The sequence below is a fragment of the Oryzias latipes genome, chromosome 14, assembly GCF_053564925.1.
Source record: "Oryzias latipes strain Hd-rR chromosome 14, Olatipes_Hd-rR_3.1".
NCBI lineage: Eukaryota > Metazoa > Chordata > Actinopteri > Beloniformes > Adrianichthyidae > Oryzias > Oryzias latipes.
The window spans coordinates 4,614,646-4,634,991 of record NC_136250.1 but is presented as its reverse complement, the minus strand read 5'-3'; the positions used below and the strand labels follow the sequence as shown (position 1 = coordinate 4,634,991).

Genomic DNA, 20,346 nt, shown 5'->3' with positions numbered 1-20,346 from the left:
TGTCTTATTGTGAAAAATCTTGTGCCTAACTTACCAATATTTCTAACAGAATTTTTAAAAAAAATATAAAAATTATCTTCCCTTTTGTATGCTTTTTTATGTGTTTGTTTGTTGCGATATTGACAAAAAAAAAATCAAATGTGGATTTTATTTTGAAGGCGTTTTAATTGACATTTTGACGTGGACTTGTTTTGACTCCGTGGGGGCGGGACTTCTGCTCGCCCGTCGCAGCGCGAGCGAACTCCGTCACCTTAAATAGTGAAATAGCTGCTGTGAGAGGACAAGAAAAGGGCTGCAGGCAGAAGAAACACCGGATCTGGTCTGGGCTTTGGTGTAGCTTACACAACATAAGAAGTATAACATCAAATTCCAGCTTTTAAAAATGTCCACACCAGCAAGAAGACGGCTAATGAGGGATTTTAAAAGGTACGGGATCTGTTGTTGTAGCCATTTTTTTCCGTCTTTCTTGGCTAGCAACATTAGCCGATGAATCTCTTGCTAGGTATCTTTAGCCTAGCGTTACCTTCTGATGCAAACAATACAGTCTATGAAGCCAGACAGGCTATTATTTCTTTAAAAAAAATTACACAGATAGGCATTTTAGTGTTTTATTAAACCGTTAGGTTTCGTCTTTAAGAAAGTTAGGTACTTTTAATCTTCGACGTTCAATTCCGAAGCGTTAACGTTGTTATTTATTAAGGAATAAACAAGCTAATTTTCTCTTCTAGTTTTGATAAAGGAGTTTCAGTTTCAGTTCACCGAGTCACGAACGTCAAAACATTGAAGGACTGTATAACCTCTTTATATTGACTATGGTTGGGTGGCTAAACTAAAGTGATGAAAAAATTCAGCTAGTTTGCTTCGTTGCTGCTGTGAACTGAGCAGAAACTATTTTCAATAACAAGGGTTAATCAGACTTTTAGCCACAACCTTTCAGTGTTTAAGACCCTCAGCATAAATTCCTGCCAGCATTTCCTTATTCTATTTGTATGTGTTGTGTGTGTACATACATCTATTTTCCATAATAGTACCAACATGTTGGGTAGGGTTTTTGTGTGACTTGCCTGTAAAATCTCTGCTTGAACTAGTAGCTATTCCCTGTCTGTCGTCTGACTCCATATGACCCTAAAGCTTAAGTTTGTCACTCCTGTACATCTGAGGAAGGAAAAAAAGAGGTGATTAGGCATCAGAGCAGCCGTTGAATTAGGACAGCTACAGTTTCACTGTGTAACTGGATTCTGCTTTGCCAGTCCCCGGTTGGTATACTGTAACTCCCAGAAAGGTCGAGCACAATGGCTCCTACCTGACCCTGCTAGAGTGATTGAACCCCTCTCTAACCGTTTTGTATATTTTTCTAAAATGATTGTTAATAGAGGCCTTTTTTAGGAAGCCATAGTGATACTGTTGTTGCAAACAGGAATTATGTTGATTATGATAATTTACATTTGGAAAATGGATGGTTTAATGTTTTAAATGTAATTTTTTTATATATTGACAAATCAAACTGCTGCAAAAAAATGTACAATTATTTTTACACAGTCGAAGTCCTAAATTTTGATAGAATTTTATTTCAGACACTTTAAAAGGAAAGATGGGACAAAAATAGAAGAAATGTATTTATATTTGAGTGCAGGTTTGTAACTCTTGGTTGTTTTTTGTTTTCTTGGTATTTGGTCTTTTCTCAGTGGGAAAATAGAATTGTTTATAGCTGAATTTTTCTCCTAGAAACCAGTGAAAAGATGTAAAACAGTATAAAAGGGCATAAATTAGTCTTTCGTTATTATTACTTTTGTAATCCCACCACAGTGCGCTACCTTAGAGCAGGAGTAGGCTCTGAGGCCTGCATTCTGGCTTGATTTCCAACACACCCTGCTCTGCCATGTTCTAATTGGTTAGACACACCTGATTAAAGTAATCAACCATAATAATGGCATGGATATCTGGAAAACATGAAGACACACTGGCCCTTGAGGCCTGGACTTTCCCACCGTACCCTAGAGTATATTTTAACACGAGGAAAACTCTAGCGGTTCTTTAAATTATACATTTTGTTGGACCTTTTTGACAAATATAACCGCAGCACATATCCTGACCCACAAATATTGACCATTTTCAAATCTACAGACTGTTAGCAGATCATAGAGGATGAGTTGAGTGCTGCATCTTTAAACCACTGGAGATCCTGGGCAGATTACAGTAAAGGAGGTTAATTGCTGTGGGTCCATTTGCAGCAAAGGGCTTAGACATGCATCCACACCTAGACACATAAATCAAGCTTACCTCACTTTGTAGCCATCCGCTCTCATAACTATTTTTCTTTATACATTCTACTTTTGATTTGACGTCACAGTTGTGCAACTGTGGGACTTCTCTGTACAGCCGGACCTTTAATCTGAATCTCAGCCTTGAGTTATTGAGATGGGTAATCTACCTGAACCTGGATTAAGAGGCCGTGCTGATGAGTAGATTATGAACCCATAGCCTGTAGGAAACTTAATATTTAATAGTTGATTATTAACACCAGAGTTGTTTACTTCATTGTTGCTAGGCAGGTGTCGCTGTGGTATTTTGTGCTGCATAGCAGAGATCATTCAAACAGATCTTCTCTGGAGTTTTTTATTTTTTAATTATTTTAAAAATCAGGGGATCCATCATTGTCTTGGACTCAAAACTATGTAAAGAATCAAAAGGTAAATCTTTAAAAAATGTATCTTAAGTCTGACAATCAAAACACAAAATCTTTCATAATCTTGCAGATTTCTATGTTCTTTTCAGCACATATGAAAGACGAAGCATTATTATGTAAGAATAAATAAATGAAGCTACAACAGTTTTTCTATCATTCAGTGATGTTGTAATCGTTTAGAGTACTGTGCTATATTTGAGCAAAAAGCAGAAATACATTTGAAAGACAATGAAGCTTAATTTTCGTCTTAACTTATCCGTCTGTAATTGGTCTGGGGATATTTAAAAACTTAAATATCTAAAAGTCACTTTTACTCTGGGAAAGAAAATAAGTACTTCTAGACTTAGCTCAATAAATGATCATAGTTTTCAAGAGGCTAAAGTTTTGTCCATGTAAATATATCCGTTTTGGAAACTGCAGGTCTTAACTGGATTAAAAAATGCGTTTGTTGCACAATGACAACCTTGTTCTCCAAACATGAAACCTTAAAAATATCTCAATAATCTCAGTCAAATGTTTTTTTCTTCTTCAGACCCTTGTTGATTTCTTCCTTCACCTCCACTATGACATTCAAAAATATTTATCATTGAAAATTCCAGCATTGGTCAACAATAACAACTAGAAACATTTGTCAATTACCAGGAAGGCACATTTTAATAAGTTAAGTCACTGTTGGTTTATGTTGCCGTCTCCTCTGCTGTTGCTAACCTTAAGTCAAACTGACTGAACAGGAGTTGGTGTTTGTTACAGAAATGCATGTACCAGATAAACGACCTGCTTCTACTTGTTATTCAAACCACATTTACAGCTTATTAAAGGCAAACGAGGCAGCGGTGGAGCAGGGAGAAGCCTCCTTAAAGCAGCATATCTGATAAAGGTTAAGGGAAAAAATGAACAAAATAATACCAACACTCCTCTGCAGAGTTCAACAGATCAGTTCCTGAGGGAAATGTATTGATATTATTGTTCTTTTTATTCTCATATCTGATGGAGGAATCAGAGAAAATAGCTGTTAACTCTACTCTAAATGCCCAGCATATACAGATGAAAATTTGTCACCATTCTTCAAACAAAATGTTTGAGTTTTGAGTTTAAACCGTATTTGGACAGTATTCTCTTCCAAAATTACCTCGTCACAAACTTTATGCTGTCATAAAAGCCATAGAGTGGAAAATGAGGTACTTTTTTTAAATCTTACTAATCATCTTTGCCGTCTTGCTGTTTTCAGTTTCTGTTGTTTACCCGAGTCAGACAAACATTTAACTGTTAAATCAGTAAACAAAGCAACGTGATGATTCCATAACTTTAACCCGGACAGGAGATGCTGCAGCTTTTTGGCTGGGAGGCAGACTTTTCCAAGAGCCAAACAGGAGAGAAATGAAAGCCTCACAAACTTTAATAACACGGTTTCATTTGCTTGGTGATTTTTAAATCAATTCGTTTTATTCCATTTCAAAAGCAACATTTTTTTGGGTCAGTTTTTAATTATTTTGGTAACTGCTTTGGGCTTTTTCTTTCAAAAACCCAAAGGTACCAGATCCATGCAGATTTTGAAATATTATTCTTGAGGGAAAGGAAGACGTCACCAATTTATCACAAATCAAGCCTTTTTCTGCTTTTGTTCCATGTGTGCTGTTACTTCTGAGTTTGGTACTTTAGGCATGTTAACCCAGGTGAACAGCTAGCTTAAATGTTTTTTAAGAGGGTCTAGCTCCTTTATTCACTGCTAGGTATTATTATTACGGTGTTTTGGCTTGAAAAAAATGAACGAGCGAAACTAAAATACATGAAAAAGAAACTGAAAGGAGATGTCAATCACTTTTGACTAGTGAATTGTTAACAAGGTTTTATGAAATATTTAAAAATAACATCAATGAGAACACTTTCTTTCCTTTACTTCATTTTACACCGTGATGAAAGATACTTAAATGGCTTAAAAGGCTGATGGATTAAATTAACCTCTATTGTCCATCAAATGTATTTTCTACTTCTATCACAGAACTTGTGTTTTTTGTGAAAGTGAGACATAAAATCCTTTTTAAAGATTTAATCAATAAATGGTGCAGCTTTTGAAAAAATGATAGTTTTGAGTTGAAGACAATGATGACTAAACGTGAACCCAGGTGAGTTCACATAAAACTGAAAATAATTCCAAGAAACTCCAGAGAAGAGCCTGATCGAGCTGTTCCTTCTACCTTCTTGTTGTGTTTGTAACTCTTCACATTTTTTTTCTTTGTCTCCTTTTTGTTCTTTTGCCATTTTTCTTTGTCACTTAATTCTTTCTCTGTCTCCATTGTCGTCATTTTCCTGCCCTTCTGGTTGCTGGGTTTCTCCCTGATGGACGTTTTGTTTCTTAACTCAGGCTTCAAGAAGATCCTCCTACCGGCGTAAGCGGTGCACCTTCAGAGAACAACATCATGCTTTGGAACGCTGTCATTTTTGGGTGAGCCGTGGTTTGAATACAACTCCTGGTTTAGATGACGAAGAAAACACTAACTTTCAAAATATTTATAATATATATAATTAATCACATATTTTAAGGTGAATAAACCTGTGAAAGTCATATGAAATGTAAGTTTTTGAACATACATCCATCAGTGACATAAGGTGACAGAAATGATTTAACAAACATTGCTTTAACAAATAGAAGGACTAAAAGTAGCCAAAATGGCAAAATATGAACCCTTGGTTAACTTACCCATTAAGCTTTTAGTCTACAACTAAGTCAAGATTTATGGCTCTAAAAAGGGACATTTTTGGACTGGAGGATTAATTTGATTCCTTTTACACTGTTTCCAGGCCTGTGGGCACACCATTTGAAGATGGTAAGTTTTACACTTGACTTTAACTTTGCACAAAATTCTTTTTTTGTTTGTTTCCTGAAGTTGTCCATATGACTCTTATTGATGTATAACAACTGACTTCCAAGAAGTCCTCTATCTGATGTTTTTGTCCACCTTCACCCCTGTGCTCCGCTCTTCCTCCTCGTCCATCTGTGCAGGAACATTTAAGCTGCTGATAGAATTTTCAGAGGAATACCCAAACAAGCCCCCCACGGTCCGCTTTGTCTCCAGAATGTTTCATCCAAATGGTAAGTAAGCAGTGCAGCTCTCCACTGTTTAAAATGTTCAGCGCATCATCAGATGGAGCATTTTGACTCAATAGTTTTCCTATTTTCTTTTTTTTACAAATGTATGTCATTCTGTTCTCTGTGTCCTCTTCAAAAAATGCTCTAAGTTATTTTGGAATAATAAAGATGAGTGGACTCTAAAGATCTGATGTGGAAACTTGGAGAACAATAAATAGTATTATACCTCTAGCATTTGAATCTTCATTTAAAGCCTTAGTCACAGCTGCCCTCACGGGTGGATATGGGCTATTAACGGGCAAAAAATGAGCAGACCTGTTGGGGGCACACAAGTATATCAGGATCGTACACTCCTTGGTCAGTGAATAGAGCAGAAAGGTTCATGCATATTTTATTCTACGGGCATGTTGTGGGTGACGAGTCATACATGGCGAACACTTATCCAGTGGTTCCTATCCTTTTTCAGTCTAATGTCTGAGAATATTTTTCACACACCGGCCTGTATGACACTGAAGTGAGCGTTTGGTTTTTAACATTTTTTCTCCCCTTCCGTTTACTGTAACTTTGTTGGGTAAAGTTTAATTCTGTGAACTACCTGTAGCTGCTTAAAACTTTATTTATATATTAGATTTTGTGTAGGAACCCTTAAGGCCTTCAGCCTCGTCCAGGTGCAACGGATAAGTACAAAAAAAAAAAGAAAATTTCCAAATATGTTTGTGTTTTTTGGAAAAACGTTCCTAGCTCGGGGGTTTCAATTAAGCAGTTGGTGCAGCTGCTTTGAGAAGGTAGAAGATGCCTTTTAGACACGTGACTGAGTGACTTCTCACGCGTCAACAATGAATCTGATGTGGGGAAAGTCCAGTTTTCCAAAATGAAACTTCTGGTTATAAATAAAACACAAACAATTTAGGTTGTGTGTTTTGTTTTTTCTTAGCGACCTGGTACTGGTCTGTGACCCAGAAGCGGGGACCACTGACTTGAACAACACGTTAGGGGGAAGCAGGTGTCGTACTGTTTGTTTTCAATCCCTGCAGGGGTACGCAAGGAGCCCATTAGTGCTGTTCAGGTGCACTCCCCGTGCTCTCACATATTACATGTGTGCAGTATTCATGCACTGTGATGAAGGGGCCGGTACTGGCACCTTACTTATGACTAGAGCGTGGCGTACGACAGCCTCACTTATACATCATAATTGCGTGTAACTCACATTATCCCTGCATATATTTCACGATACACTGAGTCCACACAGGAGAATGGTACGTTCCATTTTAATGCCGTCCCTTAGGGTGGTCCTATGAGCTTTAGAGCGGCTGTTCCTCTCTCCGACCCTCCATGTGCCAAGACAACCCAAAAATCTGCAGGATCTGTACAGGTCAACCCCTGTATGGGTGCATGTGACTAAGGCCTGAGATTCTGCTGCAGCAGAAGACTATGGGTGGGTCCAAATTTGAGGGCTGCGTCCTTCAGTGGCCACGGCCTTCCCGGGGGACGCTGGCCGGGTCCTTCGTCGAGCGGGTAGAGCCAGATGAATTTGGACGAGTCTAGTTTAGATGATTCCAGCTGTTGCATTGGCGAATGTTCTGTCACCTAGCAACTGTGAGTCCCGAACAGAGGACTAGTAACCAGGCCTGGAGCTCAAAATTTTCCTTGCTTATTTGATCCAACTTTTAATCTTGGAGGTGTAATTATAAAAAGGTGTAATTATTTCCAACTCCGGGTCCCGCTTCACAGTCCCCCATTGTTGTCATTGTTCACAATGCATTTTGGGATATGGACAGCATGGACGGATAAACCAGACCAATCCTTGAAATCGAAGGCCGTGTTCGTTCGTCCATTTGAGGGAGTCGTTGAATGTGGACAGTAGTACTTTTCTCAGCGCTGCGACACAAGAAGCCCAGGAAGAACACAGCCTTCCAATCTAGACTATAATAAATGAAAGGCCCACAAAAAGTTTAATTTGCTACCAGTTTAGAAAGGTGTGATTGGCAGGCGGTTAAATAACTACCTTGCCTGCATCACCAACCATATAAGAACGTTGAATGGTGCGATTTGTGCTGCACTGACTGTCTGTTTTCTTAGTTTATGCAGATGGCAGTATATGTTTAGACATTCTCCAGAACCGCTGGAGCCCCACATACGACGTCTCGTCCATACTCACTTCCATCCAGGTGTGTTCCCTTCTTCTGCATTTTCCAAACAGCCTGGCGACATTGAATCCTGTTTCTTGGTGTGATAAAGAGCTTTTCTTGCTGCAGTCTTTGCTGGATGAGCCAAACCCCAACAGCCCAGCCAACAGTCAGGCCGCACAGCTCTATCAGGAAAACAAGAGGGAGTACGAGAAGAGGGTGACGGCCATCGTGGAGCAGAGCTGGTCGGACGTCTAAAGATTTTACTCTCTTTGCTGTCCTCTTCATCACACTCTTCATCATCCCTGTACTTCACTTTATCTCATCAAAGGAAAAAAAAAGCGACTATATCAAAATTAAGTGCCACTCTGAAGCTAAAGAACAAACTATCTGTACGGACATGTCCTTGCTTGCCAATGCATTTTAGGAAACAGAGATTAAAGAGGAGTTGTGATTTAATCTTATCTTTAAATTTTATTTCTTTTTAATTGCATGATGTGAAATAAGTTATTGCTAACAAAGCGCTTGAGTTTTACAAATGTCTTTGTTTTTTTTTTTCCTATTTTTTAATCTCCTTATCTGCAGATGTGCACTTGGCCGGTAGGAAATGACTCAGTAATGACCAAATTAGACTTAAAAATGCTGATATCACCCCCCCACCCCCACCAAAAAAACCTGAATAGACTGTAACTTTCAACTAGAGTCTGGGTTTTTGCTCTGGGACACTGTAGGCTACAACAGGTTGGAGTAAAAAGTAGGAAAGACTGACGTTTTGCAACTGTAGCCGACGCCGAAATAAGAGTAAAAATCAGCTGTTTACTCTCAAACCCGTCTTTTTTACCTTTTATTGAAAACCACAGGAAGTCGAGCGGACTCCATGGTTTGCTGGCTGTGATGTCAGTCGATGGCAGGACCTGGTCTTGACAAATAATCAGGTTGGGGAGCAGCTGTTGCTCTCAATGTGACAAAAAGGATTTCAGGGCAAACTTGTTTGAGTGCAGCATCATGGTTTGGGTTTTTCTTTTTTAGATTTGCCCTTTTGAATTAATTCATCCACACAAGTTTAGTCTGCCATTGTGAAACAGATTGATGATCAGTGAAAGCCACAGTGTGGTCTGTGAATCACTTCACCCCATAAGCAGAAGGGATGTTTTAACATTTTGAAATTAAACAAATGTATACATAATATGCAGTATAAACGTAAATAAAACACATTTTCCAGACTTTGATTCTTGTTTTTGGTTTCTTTAAAGACTTTTCCCTTTTTAACCCTTGGTGAAACTTTTAGCAAACAAATCCATAAATGTTCCTGAAAATTTGTAATCTATAATTAATTGGTTTGATATTTTACTGTATTTGTATTTTTGCCTTCTCTTGCGTTTCGGCTGCAAACTGATGCTTCTGAACAGAATTTAAGAAATGTATAGGCTTGTTAAAAGCTTAAATTGAAAAGTGCTCAGAAATTTTCATAACTTTTCAGTTGAAAAATTAATTGCAGTAAAATGAAAAATTACCCAAAAAGAACTTAAATTTTGTTTTAAGCAACTGTAGTGAAAACAGACTGACTCATTTGAGAAAACATGTTTATTATAAGGCAAACATAACATCCACTGATTCTATGCAAGTTTGTATATAAAAAAAGATCACATTTTAAAATGAATTACAAAAATAGTGAATTTATCTACATTTAAAAAGCAATACTGCTTATAAAGTTTTAAAATCCAATATAAGACCTTTTAAAAAACCACAATAAACCCAGGTCTGAGCAGATGAGAGGATGAAAAGTGTCTAGTCATCATCGTCCCTGTGTTGGAGAAAGGAAGTACATGAGGAACTTTGTGGAAGGAAAGAACAGCGAGTTCATTTTTGGATCACAGCCGTACGTACCTGTTGGTTCTTCATAATCTCATCTCTAGTCTTGAAAATGGGAGCTTCATCCACCACAATGCCTTCAGCCATGGCTTTCACCCTTTCCAGGAGTTCAGAACTGTACCTGTATGAAAAGGGCAGAGTAAACAACTAAACATTAATCAAGCCAGTGTAATACAACGGAAATCAACAGCTTTTGTTCTGATGATACTTACCAGCTAATAGTTTTTAAGTTGTAATATTTAACAATCAAAATTTAAAACATCAAATTTGACCCCAAAAAAAGTAAAATATAAAAACAAAATTGAATCAAATATTGACAACGATTGACATCTCGATTCATAAAACGGAGATCTATAGTTTCTATATATTGATATCACAAAAAGTGGTGGTTTTCCTGAAAACCTAAAGGTAACAGCTCTGCTTTAATTTTTCAATGATTTGTATTATTTTTAACAATTTCTTCATTGCATTTTGGAGCAACAGGAAATTTTACTTTTACTAAATATACTTTTTAATGTCGATTTGGGGAATTATTTTGATATTCTACAAAACCTGCAGAGGGCAGCACTGAGCCTATTTCTGAGCTTGACATTAATCTGAAGAAGAAGCGGGGATTATCCATACTAAAGGCTATTTACATTTGAAGGGGAAAAAAAGACTTAAATAAAAAAATATATATATAAAGTCCTAAAACAGCATAAACATGATGCAGTTTAGAAGTTACAGTACAATACAGTAATAACTCCTATCCTAAAGGTGTATACGAACACCAAATTTGACTTTTTCAATTTTTTAAATCACAAAATGAGTTAAATTTAAATGTGCTTACCGACAGCCGAGGAAGACATTGTTGGCCCACACCATGGACAGAGAGAGCAGATGGTCCACCTGCCCGCTTTCAAAGTCACTCATGTTTCGCAGGATAAACTCCCTCCTGGGCTCCCAGTGTTTCCAGCTCTCCCAATAACCCCGAAACGTCTCCACTCGCTCAGCTTCATCTCGGTTTTGTTGAATAAAATCCTCCACGTCCGCCGAAGACATCTTGCTCCACAAAAGATCAATCAAGACCCACCGGAAGAGGATAAGATCCCTTTCCGGTGTCATAGCTTGGGTCGCCTTTTACAAACAGCGACTCGCAGTGGTCGATCAGCAGCATTGTTTAACAATGACTTATTATTCATCTGCTGGATCTGATAGTTTTTTTTTATTAAAATGTTTTTAAATCGGGATAATGAAGTAAACTTTTAACGAATTCAAGAAAAAATGTCATAAAATATGATGATTAAATCACTAAGGTAAATATTTGTCTTGATTAACATTTTATTTTGGAATTGGGGGTACATCTTTTCACAAGGTTTCTGACATTTTAAAAAATGCCTTTTTTGCAACATGTGTAAATCTAAAATGAACAAATAGATAAAGCTTCATCTATCCATTTTTTAGGTGTTTGATTGGATGAAAAACTCCTTTGGAAAAGACCAAATTGTCACAGTTTGCAATGAAATTACAGACATAATAACCCTGTTATGTCATTATTATATTATTACTTAAATAATCAATATCTCTCTTTCTTTTATTTATAAAAAAAAAGGTGTTATTTGAGTTTGAGTGTTTGGCAAACTCAACATCATTTAGTAAAAAAGAATTGAAAAAAGATTTGCGGGTATAAGGTGTAGATTTTATTTATAATGTATCATTCAGAATTGTTGAACAATGCATAACTATTGTAGATTTATTTTACTTTTTTATTATTTAAGCAGAAATTAAATGTTTTTTAAGCAAAACTTGATTATAACTATTTGATCTTGATGATTTAATTTTGACTTTTGCACTGTGTCCTCAGTGGGGCTGGCGGGCAGGTTCCCCGGCTGGCCATGGGTGGTCCACGCCTGCCTCTGGGGGCTCAGGACTCCCCCGGACGGTGGCAAGCCAGTGATTTGGGCACCTGTGGTCAGGGCATTGGGTCTGGATCTGGAGAGCCCTGTGGTGGGGCAAGTCCCTGCCCCGGCTCTGCCCGCTTTCTGTCCTTCGTACTTCTCGGCCGGGGGGCTCCTCCGTCTCCGTGGTGGGATCAGTTGCGCGTGAGGGTGGTTGTTTCCGGGTCTTTGTCTGCTGCCGCCGGCTCTGGGGTGTGGAGTGCCGGGCCTCCTGCCTTTGCTGGAGCATTAAATGTGATCAAGGTACACTCTAAGGAGCACACATTCGTTCAACCCACCCAGCCCACAAATATGGGCATGGGTACTGTTTTTACACCCCTCTCCATTATTTTGGGTCATGGAAGTCTTGTGTGAACCTGTCTGTGTGCAGAAGTTATTTTCAGTCCTGTGAGATACGTCTTCTATGAATATAATTAAAACCTGTAAATAGCCGTGTGCATTCTATTTGTTGGTGTGTATTGGTGAGAACCAAGTCATGCAGTTTACTCATCACACTCTTATGTTATGACTATATAATCCACTGCTCCCCCCATCTATCTCCCCCATTCTAACCCCTTACCCTCTATCTCTAATGTCCCACTTTCTCTTCTTTTCTTCCTTCCGGTCCAACAAGAAATGCATATAAATATAATTAATATAAATAAAGCTTAGCCTCAAAAACAAAAGGGGTTTATACAAATAAACACTTGTCTGGAGATCCATAAACCCCTGTGGTAACAGTAAAATCTGTCCAACACAAGATGCCTTCAGCGCTTCACATCTGCTTGCTCAGCTGTTGGACAGTAGTTAAAAAAAAAGAAAAAAAGGTCAAAATCATTTTTACCTGGGGGGTTCAAGTTCAGACAGAGGATTGCTTTGAGGAAATACAAAGAATTAACTAAATGGGGAAACTGACAAAAATACAATATTTACTAAACATGTTTTCAAACCTTTTGTGAATAAAAAATAAAAACAGAATCAAACAATACAAATATTTGTTATTTTCACTAATGGACCAAGTTCCAGCATTATTTTTCTTTGGCATTTGCACGTTACAGCTTTTTTTTCCAGTACACCACATATCTGAAAGAAGTATGAATGAGCCAGATTGGTCTTACCATTTGAAGAAACGACATTTTGTTCTGTGTTTGTAACACATTTTGGAATAAATAAATATCTCTGGCTGAACTTGCCCTCCCAAATGATCTACTAAACTATAATCTTAGCTAGCCATCTTTCACTCTGCTGTCTTTATGACTAATCTCCCAGAAAAGCAAGATAACTTCCAAAGTCTCGCTGCCCACATTCACCTCCTACAAGCCAGAAAAAGAAAGAAAAAGAATCCACAGCAGCACTTCGGGGTAGGTATATGTTGGTCAGCTTCCAAGTTGTACAATGGACTCTTTATTGGGTGAAGTGACCCATTAGGTTTATGGGCTTCTCTCTGAGCCTGAAACATATGTATACTAATGCTGGAATGATGCACTCAGCTTCAGTCGGCTCTGGCCTGTCGCCGCTCTCTGTGAGTCATTTAATGTATGCTTACTCAGAGGAAAAGCAGAACAGAGGAAATACGTAGAGGACGCACGCATGAGTCATTTCATCAGAGAAAAAAGAACCAACCTGGTTGTGTGTGGACGTCGCTTCTTAGTGTGTCGGTGTTGTTATCTCCAAAACCTGCATCCTCATTGATTTTGTGTCCCAGAAACCTTCTGAACTGAATGGTCAAAGTTACACTTCTTGTATATTTATATCTGAAACAATCAGGTTTCACAACCAATAAATGATAAATCGGTTAAAAAAGAAGCTCAGATCTCAGCCGTTCAAGCTAGTTAACACATCTGTCTGATCTGCTGTTTGTGAAAACTAAAATTAAAACAACTAAAAGTTTGTATTGTGTCCTAATTAATTGAAATTGATGTCTGTACCTTAATAACAAATGAAAAAAATATGGAAAAAGAATCAAAACTTCGTCCCACAAAACAGATAAACAAGACAAGAATGATTTTTTTTTTAGTTTAAAGAGTCTAAAATGAATTTCTGCTTTAAAAATGAACGCTATTTTACAACCAATGTTTTCTTACAAGCAGAGTTTCACACTTTTACCCATTTTCCAGTGTAACCTTTGTTTATTTATGATTATAAAATGTAAATGACAGGTGATCACAAAGGAGTCCTTTGATTCGTGCAGGAAAATAATAATGATAACAGATATAATAAAAAAAGCACTGATGCACAGTGATATTTATATTTTTCTCTGTATTTTTAACATAGCTTTACTGCTTTAACGGTTGGATAAATGAGGATCGGGGATCATGATACAGGGAGAATGAAGTTTCGCTTCCAAGTTTTCTGAAAGTGCATGAAGAGACAATAAAAGCGCTGAGGAATCACAAAATAAAAGCATGTTTTTTAAAACTTTGCATTGTTTTCTAACACAAATAGTTTGTTATTTTTGATAAAACAATTCTAAGCAACTGTCTGGATTTTAGAACCATCATCTGCAGTTTGTCCTGGTTTCCTTGTGATCTCCACAAACTTGTACTCAGAGTAGGTCTGAACCAGATCCGAGTACTTCTTCAATAAAGTGTGCATGGCATCAGGCAGCAAACGGCTTCAGTTCCCATCCCGAGGGGCGCCGGGACGCTCCCAGGCTGTTTTCCCAGGGGACACTGCAGGCACCTGAAATGTGTGGGATGCTGCTGTTGCATTTGAATGTGTGCCAGAGAAACCCCTTCTCTGTGCCCTTCATCGCCTCAGTTCACTTTGAGCAAAAAAGCACGGCCCTCTCCATCCATCCATCCATCCGTCCGTCCGTCCGTCCGTCCGTCCATCCATGCATCCATCCATCCATCCGTCCGTCCGTCCATCCATCCGTCCGTCCGTCCGTCCGTCCGTCCGTCCGTCCATCCATCCGTCCGTCCGTCCGTGCGTCCGTCCGTCCGTCCGTCCGTCCGTCCATCCATCCATCCATCCATGCATCCGTCCGTCCGTCCGTCCGTCCGTCCATCCGTCCGTCCGTCCGTCCGTCCGTCCGTCCATCCATCCATCCGTCCGTCCGTGCGTCCGTCCGTCCGTCCGTCCATCCATCCATCCATCCATGCATCCATCCATCCATCCATGCATCCATCCATGCATCCATCCATGCATCCATCCATCCATCCATCCATGCATCCGTCCATCCATCCATGCATCCGTCCGTCCATCCATCCATGCATCCGTCCATCCATCCATCCATCCGTCCATCCATCCATCCATCCATCCATGCATCCATCCATCCATCCATGCATCCATCCATGCATCCGTCCGTCCGTCCGTCCATCCATCCATCCATCCATGCATCCATCCATCCATCCATGAATCCATCCATCCATCCATCCATGCATCCATCCATCCATCCATGCATCCGTCCGTCCGTCCATCCATCCATGCATCCGTCCATCCATCCATGCATCCGTCCGTCCATCCATCCATCCATGCATCCGTCCATCCATCCATGCATCCGTCCATCCATCCATCCGTCCATCCATCCATCCATGCATCCGTCCATCCATCCATCCATCCATCCATCCATCCATGCATCCATCCATCCATCCATGCATCCGTCCGTCCGTCCATCCATCCATCCATCCATGCATCCATGCATCCATCCATGAATCCATCCATCCATCCATCCATGCATCCGTCCGTCCGTCCATCCATCCATCCATCCATGCATCCATCCATGCATCCATGCATCCATGCATCCATCCATGAATCCATCCATCCATCCATCCATGCATCCATGCATCCATTCATCCATCCATGCATCCGTCCGTCCGTCCATCCATCCATCCATCCATCCATCCATGCATCCGTCCGTCCGTCCGTCCGTCCGTCCGTCCATCCATCCATCCATCCATGCATCCGTCCTTCCATCCATGCATCCGTCCGTCCGTCCATCCATCCATCCATGCATCCGTCCATCCATCCATCCATCCGTCCATCCATCCATGCATCCGTCCGTCCATCCATCCATCCATCCATGCATCCGTCCGTCCATCCATCCATCCATCCATGCATCCGTCCATCCATCCATGCATCCGTCCGTCCATCCATCCATGCATCCGTCCATCCATCCATCCATCCGTCCATCCATCCATCCGTCCATCCATCCATCCATGCATCCATCCATCCATCCATGCATCCATCCATGCATCCGTCCATCCATCCATCCATCCATCCATCCATCCATGCATCCATCCATGAATCCATCCATCCATCCATGCATCCATCCATCCATCCATGCATCCGTCCGTCCGTCCATCCATCCATGCATCCGTCCATCCATCCGTCCGTCCGTCCGTCCGTCCATCCATCCATCCATGCATCCGTCCATCCATCCATCCGTCCATCCATCCATGCATCCGTCCGTCCGTCCGTCCATCCATCCATCCATCCATGCATCCGTCCGTCCATCCATCCATGCATCCGTCCATCCATCCGTCCGTCCGTCCGTCCGTCCATCCATCCATGCATCCGTCCGTCCATCCATCCATGCATCCGTCCATCCATCCGTCCGTCCGTCCATCCATCCATGCATCCGTCCATCCATCCATCCATCCATCCATCCGTCCATCCATCCATGCATCCGTCCGTCCGTCCGTCCATCCATGCATCCGTCCGTCCATCCATCCATGCATCCGTCCATCCATCCGTCCGTCCGTCCGTCCGTCCATCCATCCATCCATCCATGAATCCATCCATCCATCCATCCATCCATCCATCCATCCATCCATCCATCCATCCATCCATCCATCCATCCATCCATCCATCCATCATCTGTCTACCTGATACAGATGAAATGAGCATTTGTGCACCTGACATCCCTGCCTTAGCGGGTGCAGATAGACTTCCAGGCTGGTTGAAAAGGCAAACGGCTCCACTCGGTCATCAGTGCATCTGCATCTCCAAGAAAATTAAAATGAAAGGGTCCAAACAAAACAGTGATGAGCAGCTCGAGCATTCTTGATTCTTCTGCTTGATGTTTCTAAAAGGCTTTTGGGAAGGCTGTGCCGAGTGCGGAAGAGGGCTTCACGACGAGCATCCATGGCCCGTGTCAGGCGGGCGCCTGTTGAAAAACCCAGGCAGTCATCACCACACAGACAAGGGCCCTCAGTCATGAGGGATGCCCCTAGCAACATCTCCACATAGATTCATTGTTGGAAAAAGAATCCCAGACCATGATGGCTCCTCCACTGTGCCGTGTAAAAAGATTTCAGGTGGGATCTCTTTGTCAGTAACGTTGCCATCAGACAAAAGAACTTTCTTCCACTTTTAAATGCTCAATGTTAGGTTTTCTAGACAATTTAGTGGCATTGATGGAGACATTCCCTTTGAAGACGTTTTTTGAACCCATTATCTTGCAGATGCCATCTGATCATTACACAACAGTCAGCACCAGTGGTGGTCTTAATCTGAGTCGAGGACCATCCCAGTCCTTTGGATCCTCTGGCTCAGTGCTGGTGAATTTTTTTGTGGATCTGCCCCTTGGTGGCTCAACAACCCTGCCACCTGCAAGGACATTGAGCTTTTTTGCCTTTTCCATCAGGACACCTTGACAGGATATTAGAAAAAAGGTCTAGATGTGATGAATGAAAGTTCTTGCACTTTCTTAACTGGCCTTAAAATTTTGAAGAGTGTAGTGTCATCCAGTATTAAAAGGCAATAATCAGGCATTTTTTGCATTTTAAATGTCATAAAAGAGTCAAAGTTTTGCAAATGTGCAAAGTGTCCTTTACAAATTCAAATGATTATTTAGAGGTGTATATTTTTTTTCAAAATATCTCCACATTTCTCTAATTTGTGCAGGATTTTTTGAATTGTGCCTTCATTTTTTGTGCCAGGTGACGCGTCGATGCCCATCCTCTCCTCTCCGAGGCGCACTGATCTTGCATTTGCAGAGGAGGAAGTGCAGTTTGCGGTAGCCGTGAATTGAAAGTACGCCATAAATATGGCGCCAAAAGAGTTTTCAAGCTCATGATAGGAGCCGATTCGTTTCTCCGCTCTGCTCCTGCCGCCGCCTTTCTTGGGAGTGGGCGCAGAGAGGGGTGGTGGAGGTGAAGAAGAGGCTGCGAGGCGAGAGCCGCCCGTGCGTTTGTGCGGAGCGGCGGCGCGCGGGCACAGCGGGACAGGAGGAGGAGGAGGAGGAGGAGGAGGAGAGGAGGAGGCAAAGTGGAGGAGCAAGTGGAGACGAGGAGAGCTGCGTCTGATTTCTGAAGGAGGGACGTTGCGAAACTGGCTTGTAATCTTTTCTGACTCATCGTTTGCATTTTTATCGCAATTTTTGGGGGGTTTGTTTATTTATATTTCTGCACAGTTTCTGCACAGCTGGAGGATTTTTTTGGCTCCTCGCGAGGGCTTCTTTGTATTTCATTTATTTTTGGGGAAATGCGACATGCTTTGCTCTGAGCTGCGTGCGGTGCGCACCTCGCAGCCTGCCACACCGTGAGGAAGAGGAGGAGGAGGAGGAGCAGCGGTGCCACCGGACCTGCGAGGCACTGATTCTCCGCCACTTTGGAGGTTTATTTTCGTTGTTTTTGCAGGGCTGACGCGCTGTCAGCGCGCGCGCGCCGCGAGGGGCGGGGAAGGGACTGTCCTGTCACCCCCGTGCGCTTCAAGTGTCGGGGGTGGGGGGTGGGGGGGTTTAGCGGCGCTGCTAGCAGCCTGCCAGGGCACCGAGTGGGCAAACGGATTGTGTTTACCTTCATGTGCCCCGCTCCCGATGATCTCCTAACCTCGCCGTCCGCCACCAAGGACGTCCGTGTTCCGCGTGCTGGCCGCCATCAAGGTAAACACAGCAACATCAAATGTTTTTGTTAGTTTGTTTTTTTTTTGACGTGGGAATGTGGAGTGACTGTGGAAAGTAAAGTCCACTTTCCGCTGCTGCTGCTGCTGCTAACGGCGCTATGAGTGCTAGGCTAGCAGCAGGGCAGCGGCTCTGCTCTGCACGCACTTTTTTTTTTAACATCGGGCTTGTGTCACTCTCTGCGAGCCGTGCACGTGAGCCCAATACGGGGGATGTGGAGGGGAGGGGGAAGTCGCGAGCGCAGCACGTGCGCGTCGACGACGGAAACTAACCGGGGAAACTTGATTAAAAAAAACAGAGTCCGCGCGGTGGAGAACATCCAAGCGGGGTTCACTTTTTTAAAATATATTTTATATTTATTATTTCTCCAAACAGAAAACAAACAGATTCTTTTTTTTTTTTTGCGGGGGGGTTAACCAGCTAGAAGTTGTAGAGCTGGTGGCTGGGTGGTGGCACCACCACATCTTCTTCATTCCTCAATAATAATAAACAAGAGGCAGCATACAAGAGAGAGAGAGAGAGATGGGGGGGGGGGGTGATTTTAGGGAGGCTGAGCACGCATGCACACTTCAAGAAATTAGAGCAACTCCTCTCTGCTACATCATCCTCTCCTCCTCCTCCTCCTCCTCCTCCTCCTCCTCCTCCTCCTGCTGCTGCTTCGTGTTGTGCAGATCTAGCTGGCTTAATGGGGGTGGGGGTGAGTGGGGAGGGGGGGTTGTTTACCTCCTCAAAGTCAGGGCTCCATCTGTGAACCGGAGCTGGAGGACTGTTGCATCCTCACCTGAAGCTCTGCATGCAGATGCTGCAGGACGAATGCGACGCTTTGGAGACCGTGGAAGGTCTGACGGTGATGGACAGCACTGTCGTTTTTCTGCTGCTGTTGTTGTTGTTGTTTTTTTAAGGCGACGTTGGCCTTGAATCAATTAGTCAGGAATCGTCTGGCGGGGATTTCGTAAATGTTCCCAGTCGTTGCAGCAGACCTCCACATGCGCGCCTCGTGCACACACACACACACACGGAAACATCCCTGTCTCCCCTCTGAAGTCATGCTCCAGCACAGAGCAGCCGATGTGTGTGTGTGTGTTTGTGTGCACTCTCTCAGACGTGCACACTCACAGACACAGCCCTCCTCCCGGCTGGGTATGCAACCAGAGATGAGTCATGGTGTGTGGGGGCATAACTCTATCCCCTTCTGGTGTTTCATATCTCCTCTGAAGTGCTGCTGTCTTCTGCCTTTCTGCTTGGTAATTGGTTTGCAGAGCAGAGCGGCTGGTACCAAACTGGAGCACACCAGGATCATGTTGCCCTCCATCCCTGCACACAGACCTCACATCCATCTAAACTTATGTTTTTTCTTCCTCGCCCCCCTTCGTCATCTCACGTCAGAGCAGTCTAAAGGGGCTTCGCATGCTTAAAAAGCCCTTAAGCCTTGCATGTGTCCAAACACGTGTGTGCACGGAGCTCTGCCCGTGTGTTTATGTGTGCTCCTGTTTCTAAGCGCTGGTCTGTGATTGGATGGAAAAGGGGGTAAGGACCCCACGTGATGCATGGTATCGCATTAGGAGCTACGTTGTCAGGAGGAGGAGGAGGAGGGATGTTGCTCGTGAATGGACCTCTGACGTCACACAGACCGTAACCTCAATCTCTCTCAGACACATGCACGCCGGCATGCACACACGCATGCGTGGAGAAGGACGACCGCAGGGAAGAGCGTGGGATCTGATGGGATGAGAGGCATTGATGCAGGTGCTGCCTGCAGGCATGTTGGGTGACTGCATCTCTGCCTGACTCTGGAGCACGCCGTCTGCAGG

The 20,346-nt window shown here is 42.3% G+C and overlaps 3 protein-coding genes across 4 annotated transcripts in view; 2 read left to right on the top strand and 1 right to left on the bottom strand.

Annotated features, from left to right (window-relative positions):
- The first annotated feature begins 207 nt into the window (after nucleotides 1–207).
- ube2b (ubiquitin-conjugating enzyme E2B (RAD6 homolog)) lies at nucleotides 208–9,129 on the top strand. Its single transcript, XM_004076058.5, has 6 exons — nucleotides 208–426; nucleotides 5,049–5,129; nucleotides 5,486–5,511; nucleotides 5,688–5,777; nucleotides 7,854–7,942; nucleotides 8,030–9,129. Exons 1-6 carry the CDS (start codon nucleotides 383–385, stop codon nucleotides 8,156–8,158), a joined length of 459 nt encoding a protein of 152 aa, XP_004076106.1. The 5' UTR covers nucleotides 208–382; the 3' UTR covers nucleotides 8,159–9,129.
- A 337-nt stretch (nucleotides 9,130–9,466) lies between these two features.
- Nucleotides 9,467–10,867, bottom strand: cdkn2aipnl (CDKN2A interacting protein N-terminal like). The gene is made up of 3 exons (XM_004076060.5): nucleotides 10,602–10,867; nucleotides 9,788–9,893; nucleotides 9,467–9,704 (listed from the first exon to the last, which is right to left on the bottom strand). The coding sequence occupies exons 1-3, from the start codon at nucleotides 10,811–10,813 to the stop codon at nucleotides 9,696–9,698; spliced, it is 327 nt and encodes a 108-aa protein (XP_004076108.3). The 5' UTR covers nucleotides 10,814–10,867; the 3' UTR covers nucleotides 9,467–9,695.
- Nucleotides 10,868–17,566: 6,699 nt separating this feature from the next.
- The window catches only part of jade2 (jade family PHD finger 2), a 214,121-nt gene continuing 211,341 nt past the window's right edge, over nucleotides 17,567–20,346 (top strand). Inside the window, exon 1 of one of the 2 annotated variants that reach the window (XM_023962509.2) lies at nucleotides 17,567–18,517. The gene's annotated coding sequence lies outside the window, so the exon portion shown is untranslated. The remainder of the gene's footprint in view (nucleotides 18,518–20,346) is intronic. The other variant, XM_023962510.2, reaches the window with a different exon arrangement.